Source organism: Lygodium microphyllum, unplaced genomic scaffold (genome assembly GCF_053477565.2).
Source record: "Lygodium microphyllum isolate KBCC unplaced genomic scaffold, Lygodium_microphyllum_v1.1.10 scaffold_57, whole genome shotgun sequence".
Classification (NCBI taxonomy): Eukaryota; Viridiplantae; Streptophyta; class Polypodiopsida; order Schizaeales; family Lygodiaceae; genus Lygodium; species Lygodium microphyllum.
The window spans coordinates 223,268-235,720 of NW_028229540.1; the positions used below are offsets into that span (position 1 = coordinate 223,268).

Here is a 12,453-nt window from a genome sequence, read left to right on the forward strand (position 1 = left end):
TGATATCAAGGGCTATTCCCATACCTGACCGACTTGATCCATTGCTCAAGGTTAGTCACACATTCTATCACTCATTGGTAGAGCAATGCCAATCTCTAATGGTCTTAATTAAGAGCATACTTAAGGCCAATATCTTCCATGATATCAAGGGCTATTCTCATACCTGACCGAGTTGATCCATTGCTCGAGGTTAGTCACACATTCTATCACTCATTGGTAGAGCAATGGCCAGCAACTTTCAGTGTTGAAAATAGGGCTACAATAAGGTTCATTTTTGCTTGCTGGCTCTTGTTATCTAATTTATGTGCGCACGCACACACACACGCATGCATGCACACAGAGAGTGTGTGTGCGCGCGCACGCATGCAATATATAATTATTACTCGTTATATGAGGGAAAAAAAGTGTGTATCCTCCAATTATGCTCCAAGCCAGTTTGCATCAGTCATGCATGGGAAAGATGGTACCAATGCTACACTTGCACACAAGATGGAAATACAATTAACAAAAAGTCATCATTCCCCGAATGCAGGGAAACTCATTACTCAACAATGAAGAAAAATAAAAATGGCTTGCTCAAGACAAAACAAGAAAGCAGTTCCAGCCACTCAGAGGGCCTCCCCATAATTCTCATCAGAGGTGTTTTGAGATAGTATATAAAAAGGGGACTGAGAGGAAGAACCATCATTTTGATTGATCAAGTACTGTACAAGTCAAGTGGTTAGTCCAGATGAAAATCTGTGGATTTTTTAAATGAATGAAAAGCTATGGTATGTGAAGGAGATGGTAACAATGTTACCACTTGGGAGGTGGGATGAAATGCCACTTCATTAAAAAGCTTCCGACTTGAAATGCTTTCCTGTCAACAACTACCATGCCTCCACCCTTTCAATAAGTTGATCAATTTTCCCAACAACACAGCCTTCTTTAGCTTTCGGTTTACCAGGTACAGAGTGCAAGCCATTGCACTGGAGAAATTCTGTGACAACATAGTCTTCCCTCTCTAGATTGAGATTCTCCATCCTTCCAAAAATGTTGGAGAAGAGCTCTGGTTTGTCATCTCCACATGGAGATGCCTCAGCACTACTGCCCACTAAATCACCGTCACTGTACAGGCAAAGAGGCTCATCTTTTGCCCTTTTAAAGACAAAGGAAGGTGTGCCAGTATTGTCATCATCTGTGTTATCCATGGTGCTGGAATCATTGGAAGATGGCCCCTGGCACTCACTTAAATCATCTTCTTCACTAGCATTCAACTCTCTTAAAAACAGCTCTTCTGAATCCCTAGCTGGTTCATACTCCTCTATACTCCGCCCCTTGTTGAACGCTCTCAAAAAGAAAACCTCTGTCTGAGCAGCATGCATGTCACTGGCATCATTTGCATTAGAACTTCCCATGCAGACCTCTTCCGGTGCATCATCCTGTCCATTCCCTGTGGGAGGCTCTGAACAAGAAGATGGAGGTCTTGGATCAAGTGATGCCTCTGCTCTGTCTCTCAGAGTTTTGAGTATCAAGGTCTTTAGAAAGTTCATAACTTGAACAGCATGCATCAATGCTGTCAGGGGATCAGCCATCTATAAAGAGCAGTGTAAGTAAACTATTAAAACTTTAAGAGGTACTTCAAGCATGTCAAGACAATAAAATCTACAAACCTGAGTCATGTTGGGTGCAAACACCATGGCAATATTGTGGGCGTTCATCTTGTTAAAGTATTCTTCTAGAACAACATCTGCCATCAAGTTAACACCCCAGTCCAAGAGAGCAGCTTCAGTAGGAGGTAGAGTCTTAACCAAAGCAAGCGTCTGCTCCTCTGTATGACACTGCATTACTTGTTCTGGTGAAAGACTGTCCAAAATACCCTTTGGCAACTCACGGAACCAGGCCTGCAGATAACATTCATTCAAAAGAATTTAAATAGATGTGCATTAACTGTGCCTTTGGAATCATGCATGAGCAGATTTAAATCTACCTTGATTAGTCCAGCCAGACAATGAACATCAATATCATACGGCACAATGCCTCTGTTTAATTGGTCCCTCACATGCTCTTCTTGACTATTTTCAGCATTTATTCTGAACACACCTTCTGCCTGTGCCATTTGAAAACTTAGTATATAGTAAGTAAAGTGAAGAATACCATGAAAGTAAAATTAGTGGTATGGCAAGCTTACATTGAAGATAAAATTAACTATGCTGAAAGCATCCAAAGATCTATACATGATAAGACTCTACTACATATCACAAGCAACTATCATACCTTCAGTCCACCTTGATCATAAAGTCTCTCCTGCAAAAGCAACAGGATAGTTGGCACACTGTTGCCTCTTCTATCATATGAACACTGCATCGATTCGGGAGACACACCAAACACACTGGCACTGCAATTATCAAACCAATGTTTTACGTGAAACCCATGTTTTAGGTGAGCCTAATGTGAGAGCAATACAGTCATAATGCAAAGTTTAAAAAACCCTCCTCTTCAGACAGATCGGGTTCAAAAAGAACTGGAGGGCACAACATGATCAACAACCAATCAAGAGAAATCTATTATAGCCAAATCTTCTCAGTAATGCCAATAGTGGTCCAACGTCCTTCCTCCACTACCGGATAACTCTTTGCCTAAGAATGAGCTCAATACCTTGCACTTGGAACCCTTCTTGGCACCTCCATTTGGAACTCCACAGGCAGTCCAAGAAAGCCGTTGAATCGATCAAATGTTACATGAGCTACATGTCGCACATTCGTTGGCCACCCAATATCCATTTTAATGTCATCAGGAGGACCCTGGCAAGTGAATCCTGTTCGCTTAAAAGCAGCAAGAACAAGTGCAAGGACCGACAATTCAACATGGCCTCGCTGGCTGTGGGTACTGTCACAAACGTCATGCTGATGCAGATGTCTATCAGGATGACTTGGACGACTCAAATCATTGAATGGAGACCTCATCACCAAAGGTGTATTATTTCTGAGAAGCTCATCAGAATCCACATTCACAATAGTGCTTTGATGGGGAGAAAAATCCATTTCATGGGCTGAAAGGACCTCAGTCATGTTTCTTGGCTTTTTATGTTTCTTTCCACTGGCATGTAATTTATCAAGTCTGAACTTGAAGTTTTGCTGAGCACCTGAGATTCATTTAGAAGCCGATGTAAGGAAATGCAACGAAGTAAGGTCTGATGAAGAACACACAAACTCAAGCTATCTCTGACAACTGAAGAGCAGGAACAAAGCCAAATTGATGATCAAATATAATAAGGTAGAACAAAATGACACAGTGTAAAATGAGATAGAGCTGCTTGCTACGACGGATACATCTAATTATGCTGCAATGAAACCAACTGAGATGCTAACATCATCAGAATGTTGTAATGAAATCTGCTGAAATGCTAACATCACCATCATATATTCCTTATGTCAACAATTGCTGGCTAAACCAACCGAAATGCTACCATCGTCAAAATGTTGTCATGAAAAACCAGCAGAAATGCTGGCATCACCATCATACATCTCTTATGACAACAATTGCTTGTTATGAGGGATACACCCAACTACTTTGCAGACTTCTTAAGCCAATGTTCTGATATGCATATCATGCCCACATCTTCTGCAGAATGATAAAAATTGGAGGAATGATAATCTGTCTTCTGAGAAAGAGCATCAACTCGGCCAACTAGATGATCTTTACCGATGGGACTTGATATGAAAAAATGAAGGTACCAAACAATCTTGCTAAAGAAAATTGAGACGATATGATGGCGGCAGGCTGAAGGGACCTTTACTTGAGTCACAACGCCCTTTTGAAAAGCAGCTGGAATGCTTGTTCTTTCGGAAACTCATGGGCTCCAACAAACCCCCAAAAAGGGGAGAAAAGAAAAAAAATGCGCAAATGCGGGGCTAACCTGGTGCTCAGAGGAAGCCACTGATTCCTCGGAAAGCTTGGACCGCCTTTTTCTTGCCCTGTTTGAGAAGAACTGAAACGCCAAAGGATCAGAAGAAGAAGAAGAAGAAGAAGAAGAAGAAGAGGCAATTGTAGGGCAACAGAACAGGAAGCGGTAGAGGCAGGGGAAGACGACCCATTACAAACTAAATCTTGGGTTTTATCAGAATGAGAGAGAGAGAGAGAGAGAGCACTATTGTTGCGTGTGTATGAGAGATAGAACAGTATTGTTATATTTTATCAGAATCACAGAGAGAGAGACACACACACATACACACAGACAATACAGCCACAGACATAGGAAGACAGCCACAGGCACAGAGGATCACTGGTGAAGTGTTTTGCACCCTAAGCTTGTTTATATATCCATGCCCCTACCAGAAAAACGGGGAATAGAAAAGAGGCTTCTTTAGAAAGCATGTGCAAAAAAGACCACGAAAGAAGCACACTCACCCATACAAAATCGGGGGGAGAGAGAGAGAGAGAAGGGTGTCTTGCAGAGTACAATCGCAGAGTGTGTCTGCGTGCTTTTCAGCATAGCTGGAAAAGAAACCAACCCCTCCTTCCTTTTTGCAGCATATATGGAGCTCCCACCACTGTGGTGTTGTCTGTTCACTGCACAAAGCCCTCCTACGACAGTATGGATGTACAACGGGAGGAAGAGAGAGAGAGAGAGAGAGAGAGAGAGAGAGCAATTTACAAAAACTGAGCAGATAACAGAGGACACAATTCAGTGTAGAAGTGAGGAGATGGGAAAGGAGATCATCTTATTATTCCTATACCTGTAGCAGATGTAAAGCCTTTTGGGTTTGTTAGAGAGAGAGAGAGAGAGAGAGAGAGAGAGAGATGGTAGGAAGGAGCATGACAGCATGTTCTCCCCTTCAAGGTCGATCATGAGATCGAGGCATAGATTTGCTGTCTATGGTTCAACTGACACCTCACACAAGGTTAATTGAGGGCAAAGGAACCCCTCGCGGGCCCCCACCTCTCCCCCGCCCCTCTCTCTCACATATGGATCATGAAAACGAACCATTTGGCCTTTCCCAACACGCCTTGGAAGTTAGGGTGCCTAAGGGCATTTACCATGTGATAGTGGTCCAATGACCCAACTTGTCAGTTGAGAAACAACAATACAAACTCACATCCATAGCACTCTTGGGGGTGAACATAGGCCTCTAATGCATAGGCCCCAAGGGCAACAATAAGTAACTTGCATTACATCAATGTAGCCTTTTCAAACCCATCTAATGGTGGATCATCTTGATCACATGGAGAGCAATGGTAGATATCTTCAAAACAAAGAACTTTGCAAGGTTCTGTTTAGGCCCTAACTGCAACAACATTGTGTTCTTATTTAAGAGAGGTAAATGTCAATAGCTTCACAAGGCAAACCCACACATATTCGTTGCATTCACTCCAAAAGTTTTGCAACATGAGAAGAGATTAGCGGTAGGCACATAGCCACTACAACATAGCAAATGCTGTAGGTTTCAATCTACAACATGAGAAGAGATTAGTGGTAGCCACATAGCCACTACAGCATAGCAAATGCTCTAGGTTTCAATCTAGGATACGATATTATCACTCGTGTATGTGACTCGAAAAGTTAAACCTTTTGGGGTGTAAAAAGTAATCGCCCTTCTTATTGCCCTAGGTGCATTTTGTGTTGTGTGTCATAAGCGCATAGACAAATGGGGCAATCCTAAAAGTCTAGTTGCAAGGATCCCACACTCTTAGAAGTCTGGCAAGTAGAGTTTGCCTTACCTATCGTGATTTAGGAATGCACAACATGATAATAATTTAATTGCCAAATTTTAAGAAATTGTGGCAAGTACAAATGTCGAAGCAATCTTACGATGAAGGAGCGTGTACATTGCTCTCTCCCCCCCCCCCCTTCCCTTTTCTGATGCCTCGTTTTCTCGTATCATTAGACTAAAAATTATTTTGATCAAGAAGAAATCTAGACACATCTTTGACGTCGTACGGTTGTATTCAATGGATGAATTCCCTTTCACTATATGGGATTTGTAAGAGGAAAATGGCACTCCAAAATGAGAGTGCACAACATCTATCCATTGTATATTTTCAACCCTAGTTGGAGGGAATGCAACTAGATCAATCGTTTAAGTATGATTCAAGGCATGATTTCCTTCACCTTCACAAGAACTTTTGTTAAGTCTGGTTATTCTCTTTTATGAGATATTTTTTCAAAATTCTGGTGCTCTTTCGATGTCGTTTACTTAGCTGTAATACACATATCATTGGTCAATGCATTGTATGATGTTTTGTTATTAAATACACTCATTAGAAGGGTTATCTAGAACTCATTTTCTACACTCTCAACAATTCAATGAGAACTTGCTCAAACTTATGCCACAAAAGTTGTTTGGGTCTCTAATGTCTCCCTCTATTCCTTAGCCTAGGATAATTGATGTGGTCACAAAAAGGGATTCACTCCCACTCTCCTCTTTAGTGACATGAAGATGATTTGGACTAATAAGGCATCACTCCAATTGTGTATTCACCTATGGGCTAGTAAGCTTGTCTTTCATGGTGTGGATGTGTCAAAGTGCTGATCCTTTTGTAATTTCTATCAACCGTCCACATTATAGACATTGAGGCATGATCTTAAAAACTTAAATATCATAAATATGGCATTCAATGGGGATAAAATAATTTTCGATAACAAGCAACACATCTAGCGATGATTTTAAAAACCTCCATTTGTTAAATGTATTTTTCAATAACAAGCAACAAAAGCAAATTTGGTCCTACCCTTGTTCTAACCCCCTTACCCTATGATAAAGTTTGACCATGTGTTGATGTTTTACTTGGGAATCGCTCCTTTAACTACCACTAGTTTCCATAACCTTCCCTCAAAGTTAGTACCTTGAGGTTCTCAACACAAAATAGAAAACAAAACACACTTTACCAATAGTAAAAGTTTAGGTGTGATTTGCCTTTCCTTCGCCATGGGATTTCCACCCTCACTTTATATGACATTCAACAAACTTTTCCCAACTTAAGTTAATAACACATAGTGTATAGCTCTTCAAAATCTTAGTAGAAAAAACTATAGCTCTTTAAAATCTTAGTAGAAAACTATTACATACAAAATTGTGGCCATCATATTCTTACTCATGTCTGATAACTATGTTGTATGTCATAAAAAATATGTTGTTGTTGTATGAAGCATCAAGAAAAGTAGTTAACGGCTCCCTCATTACTACAAAAATTTTAAGCACTCAACCATGTCAACAAGCAATAAAGATAGGTAATGCTCTTAATTCAACCACCGATGAGAAATTGTGCTTAACTATTGACTTTCATGTGTTTTTCCACCATGAATCTTGACGTGATAAAATGCGACAGCTTCTTTTTGTGATCAATAAATTACTAGAGATCATAAGCATCAAGCACAAAAGCAATAAAGATTTCCATGTTATTACCTAACAAATCTAGTATCTTCTTTTCTCCTACATTAAACCTCTAGATAAGCCCAACCTTGGTTACTAAAATAATTGCAAGTATCAACCGCATGCAAATTGTAACTATAACCCAAATATGTCTTCTCATAAGATCAAGTGTTAGCCACATGCACGAAGCAACCTAGAGCACCAAGTTTTGTTATTTGTATATCTAATCCAAGTGATAGAGTACTTCATGCCAAGAGTATGCTTCACTTTAGTTCTTATGGTTGTTATCAAAAGTTATCATGGTTGACCACATGGCATATAAAGCACCCTACTACTAGTGGAAACTATTATTCAAGTAGTATAGATTTTTTTACTTTGAATCGAGCTCTAATTCAACCAAACTTGCAAGCCTTGCTACTTTTAGCTAGTTTAAAACCCTTGTTATTCTTAAGTCTTTCTTAAATTACTTGAAGCTTCATATTTAAAATTGTTTCATGAAGAAGGATGATGCCACTTCCAAATATTTGCTACATGGAAGGAAGAATATACTACTTTCATAATCTATTCCTTTCACAAAGTTATGGTTGAAAAAACTTCCAAGTATTACAAGGATAGATTGATCTTTGCTAAAAGCTCATTTGCAATTCTTTTTCATGAAAGCACTCCACACATATAGATAGACAATAATAGTGCTCACACCAGTCACATTGTATGAAAACATGTGCACCTAATGCCATTACAAGGTAGTTTCCAAGGAATAAATGCATTGATGTTATTTTACTTGCATCTTAGATATTGACATATATTGATGCAACAAAGGCATTATGTCACTTTACTCTATACCATCATATGATATTTTTCTTCATTTTTTCTAGATACAAGAAGTTGATATAAGTTAAGGAGATGAGCCAAAAGAAATCAACTAGACAAAAGCAAAAGACACACAATTGTCTATTGCTCGAGCAATTTAATAAGTTGTAGTAGGAGTAGATCCTTTCTATGGCGAAGCGTATATTGACCAACTTTGATGTAGCAATTCTAGGAGTGTTTACCAAATGCAAAGCCTCTATCTCTTTGACAAAAACATCATTGTGATGCCTTGTTGCATGAACCATGAAAAATTGATCGTGACCATTTATGTCATGAGGCATTGCAACTCTTGTATTGCTTGTCCAAGCTCCATCTATCTATCATGAAAGTCCAACTAAAAGCATTAATGATCTACTTGCTACCAATAAGCTAAGAAGTTGTTCAAGGTATATTAGAATTTAACAAAGATACTTCATATATGTAACAACTATGTTAACATTGTAAGAACCAACGTCTCTATGGTTGTTATAATAACGAATTTGGAAAAATAAACAATTCCCAAAAGGTCTAAGATCAAGAAAGCACCCAAATCGAGTTAGGCCAAGAATCCACTTTAGAATGGAGATCCATCCCCCATATCCATCTTAAGAGCCTCTTGTCATTGGTGTATATTGATTGCATGTTGCCATCAAATAGTCCACATGTTTGCCATTTTTTCACAATTACTTGACATGAGCCATAATGCACTTTTTATGGGGTACTCTTAAATAAAACATTTCATTCATGTCTATTCATGGCATGTTACCCATCCAATTGGCAAAATGTGTTACTTGCTGCTCGTCACATTTGCTACAAATGGTCCACCAATGCACTTCTCATGGATACACTATATACCATGTGCTTAGAGAGAATGGCTCCATAAATTAGTCTTCAAAATCACATGTCCAATTAACAATATCCTTCATTGAAATTGTGTAAAAGTTCCCAAAATTTGGCACCTATCAAGTTAGGATTGATGCAAGCTTCATATAAAAAACACTTATATGTTAACACTTCTTTACATGAGAGGTTTATTACTTCATGTCTATTAATTTTGAAAAGTTAAATCATTAGCTTTTGTGTAGCTTATAAATTTGAATGTGGCAATGGTAATCCCATTCAACATTTTGAGTTCTCGAGGATAGGCATGTAAAGTTTGTTTCCATATTTGGTGTACAAAGATGGAAGATCCTAAAATTTGTGAAAGCTTTTATTTTAAAAATATTAATAAACCATGAATACTTTGAATTGAATGAAAATACTATTGGCATTTCTCATTCACATTGTAATTTCTCTTATTTGTTTTGATTAACCATAAACACAATGAATTGGATGTGTGTAAGGTTGACACATCCCCTTAGATCTCAATTGTCAAATATATTTTGACTTGTTATGTAATTGAGAGTGCCCTATGTTGTTGCTCATCATTAATTTTCGCCAATCATTATGCAATCCTCATTTTGTTGGTTTTAATGTAACATATTTTATGGGATATGATGGTAATAAATCAAATTATTGGAAGAAAAAGTATGTGGAAAGTACTAGCTTTGAACAATTTTTAGGTATCCTTACATAATCATTTAAGTACTATGTAAAAAGGACTAGAGAGGAGCAATGCTAAATTTGCATTTTATCATCTACCACGTAGCATTTCAAAATAATCTAGCATGAAAAGACAAGGAAATGTAAAAGGATAGAGATTATTATTTACTTTTGGTCTTGTACTTTTAGAGACAACATTTGGAAAGAAATCACATTAAATGTACATGTAGCTGCATGCTATGCATTGTTCACTTTTGTAGCATATGCCACACTCAATTATAATCTAATAGGTTGGACCAGATTATCAATAGGGGCAATTACCTCTAATATACTTTTCTTCAAGGTTCTTGTTCTTAACTTATTAATTTGAAGTCCTTGATAGCAATAAACATGGGTGGGTAGTTCACTTGTTGGCGATACAATTACTTATTTTTCTCTAAAAATTACTTGTCATCTGAGAACACATAATTTGAGGGACATATGGCTGGGGCAAATTTTATGTTTACTATTGTTAGGCTGTAGGGTTTCCTATATCTTGTGTATTTCCTCTACCCAAAAAGACATTGAGCTAAACTATAACATACTACCTAGCATGTGTAGCTTTGCTATCATGTGTAGCATTGTGCATTTCCTCTACCCAAAAAAGGTTTGAAAAGTAAAGTTTCAAATACATTGAGGTAAACTATAACATACTACCTAGCATGTGTAGCATTGCTAGCCAAGCCTGCTAAGTGCTCATTGCACAATTGCAAGCTTCTGAAGCTCATGAGGCTACACCTCACTTGGTTCACATTCTTTGTGAGCCAAGGGAAGCAATTGCATGAGCCTACTTGCCTTTACTCACAAAAATAGGGTAGATCGTGCATTTCATACAACAAATAACATCCTTTGATCAAGGTTATGTAACCATGCTTCAAGTGGAATCCATGGAGAACTAATAGTGCACTTCAAAGGCCAGAATATTGCACTTTGTGCAACACATATTTAATGTTTGCATGCTATAAAAACAAGTCATCTAGAAGGCCTTGTTTCTCCCTCACTCTCTAGCTCACACACAAACATGCTTTGTGAGTGTATGCATGTACACACACACACACACACACACACTCTCTCTCTCTCTCTCTCTCTCTCTCTCTCTCTCTCTCTCTCTCTCTCTCTCTCTCTCTCTCTCTCTCTCTCTCTCTCTCTCTCTCTCTCTCTCTCTCTCTCTCTCTCTCTCTCTCTCTCTCTCTCTCTCTCTCTCTCTCTCTCTCTCTCTCTCTCTCTCTCTCTCTCAATAACAAGACGCACCCAAAGACATTCTCAACCATCATGATAGCATCACTCAAGATTTGCTTTGATTCTATTGACTTTCTATTTCCCTTTAGTTTTTAGGGTGCCATTCTTTTCATCTATCTTCTTGACATACAATCTGCAATTACATGTCCTTTCTTCTTATAATAGAAGTAGTCTCCTCAAAACTTTTTCTTACCATCCTTTTTCTTTTTACTACACTTGGCAGGGAATGCAACGTCTTCATTGCTACTACATTCTTAGGATTTAAGCTACAAGTCCTCCATTAGTGGTACACGAAATTCCACAAATGTTAAAGCTTGGGGTCTCACCTAAGGCAATTACCATTCCATCCAACTTTGGTAGATAAATTTGAAGACACCTCTGAGCTAGATCCTCACTAATCTTTTGTATCCTAGCACTAGCCATTTGGTCACATAGATTCTTGATCCGAGTGTTGAACACTTAAAATGTCTCTCCTTTAGCAAACTTCTCTGCTACTATTTGATTCTCAAGGTTCTAGACCCTTATTTTGTTTCACATTTTATACAAATTTCTTAGCACATTCCAAGCATCTAATGCCTTGGCTGTATGCTGAATCAAGGTTAGAACATCACCAAAATAGCTTGTAACTAAGGTGCATAACACATCTACATTCCTTTGTTTCCAAACCCATAAAAGATCTACATTTGGAGGAACCATAACACTTGAATTTGATGGGTCAATGGTGGGTTGTGGTTTTGGGCCAGTCTCTAGCACTATCTCCACAAGCTCATAAGAATCAAGAATAGTTGTAATTTTTAACTTCCACATAGTATAGTTTGTACCATCTAACTTGCCTTCACTAAAGATTGGTGGACAAATCTTGAGTGTCTAAACACCACTACATGATGCACCAGATGATGGTTCTCCTCTTTTGTTGTTGAATCCCTTGCATCTCTTGTACTCTTCACTCCTTAGAGCCCCTTGGGCTCTAATATTATGTAAAAACTATATGACGTAGTAAACATTGTCTAAGAAAGGAGTAGAGAATACACATCAAATATTAGAAGAATAGAAACTCCTTTAATTCCAAACAAATTGATACAAAGATGAATTTGTCCACCCATATGCTTCCACTCTGAAGCTTAGATGGTGATCCAAATAGATGATAAATGAAGAGCTTAATGTTAGGCTAGAAGAACTCTAACTAGATGAAAGATAGATTGGTGATGGCTTTGAAGGGGTTTTCCTTTTATAGAGAGGATGGTTTGGTTAGTTTGATTAACCATATTATGAGCCTTTCCTAGTTGATTAGGGAATATTCTAACCCTTTGCTGTCGAGCCAAGGGTGTTGCCTTTAGGTTTGTCTTAGGGGGGCTATTGGCCCCCGTGAGACCTCCCCTAGATAGGGGCCACTTTTGTAGATCTCGGATTTCAAAATAGGGATCCCTAACAG

The 12,453-nt window shown here is 38.5% G+C and overlaps 1 protein-coding gene across 6 annotated transcripts; it reads right to left on the reverse strand.

Moving 5' to 3' along the window:
• Positions 1-478: 478 nt before the first annotated feature.
• Positions 479-4,755, reverse strand: LOC148008861 (rho GTPase-activating protein 4-like). 6 transcript variants are annotated; one of them, XM_087673968.1, is made up of 7 exons: positions 4,390-4,755; positions 3,899-3,970; positions 2,638-3,124; positions 2,257-2,377; positions 1,970-2,089; positions 1,653-1,883; positions 479-1,574 (listed from the first exon to the last, which is right to left on the reverse strand). In XM_087673968.1, the coding sequence occupies exons 3-7, from the start codon at positions 3,048-3,050 to the stop codon at positions 870-872; spliced, it is 1,590 nt and encodes a 529-aa protein (XP_087530094.1). In that variant the 5' UTR covers positions 3,051-3,124; positions 3,899-3,970; positions 4,390-4,755; the 3' UTR covers positions 479-869. The 6 variants fall into 6 exon arrangements, with proteins under 6 accessions (XP_087530094.1, XP_087530093.1, XP_087530098.1 ...); XM_087673967.1 differs by having other exon boundaries at positions 3,899-4,755; XM_087673972.1 differs by lacking the exons at positions 3,899-3,970; positions 4,390-4,755 and adding an exon at positions 3,449-3,857.
• Positions 4,756-12,453: the final 7,698 nt, after the last annotated feature.

Coding starts and splice junctions, on each gene's coding strand:
- LOC148008861 (XM_087673968.1), bottom strand. CDS start 3,050: ATGACTGAGGTCCTTTCAGCCCATGAAATGGATTTTTCTCCCCATCAA. Junction 2,090..2,256: donor ATGATCAAGGTGGACTGAAG/GTATGATAGTTG, acceptor CAAATGGCACAG/GCAGAAGGTGTGTTCAGAAT. Junction 1,884..1,969: donor GTCTGGCTGGACTAATCAAG/GTAGATTTAAAT, acceptor TGTTATCTGCAG/GCCTGGTTCCGTGAGTTGCC.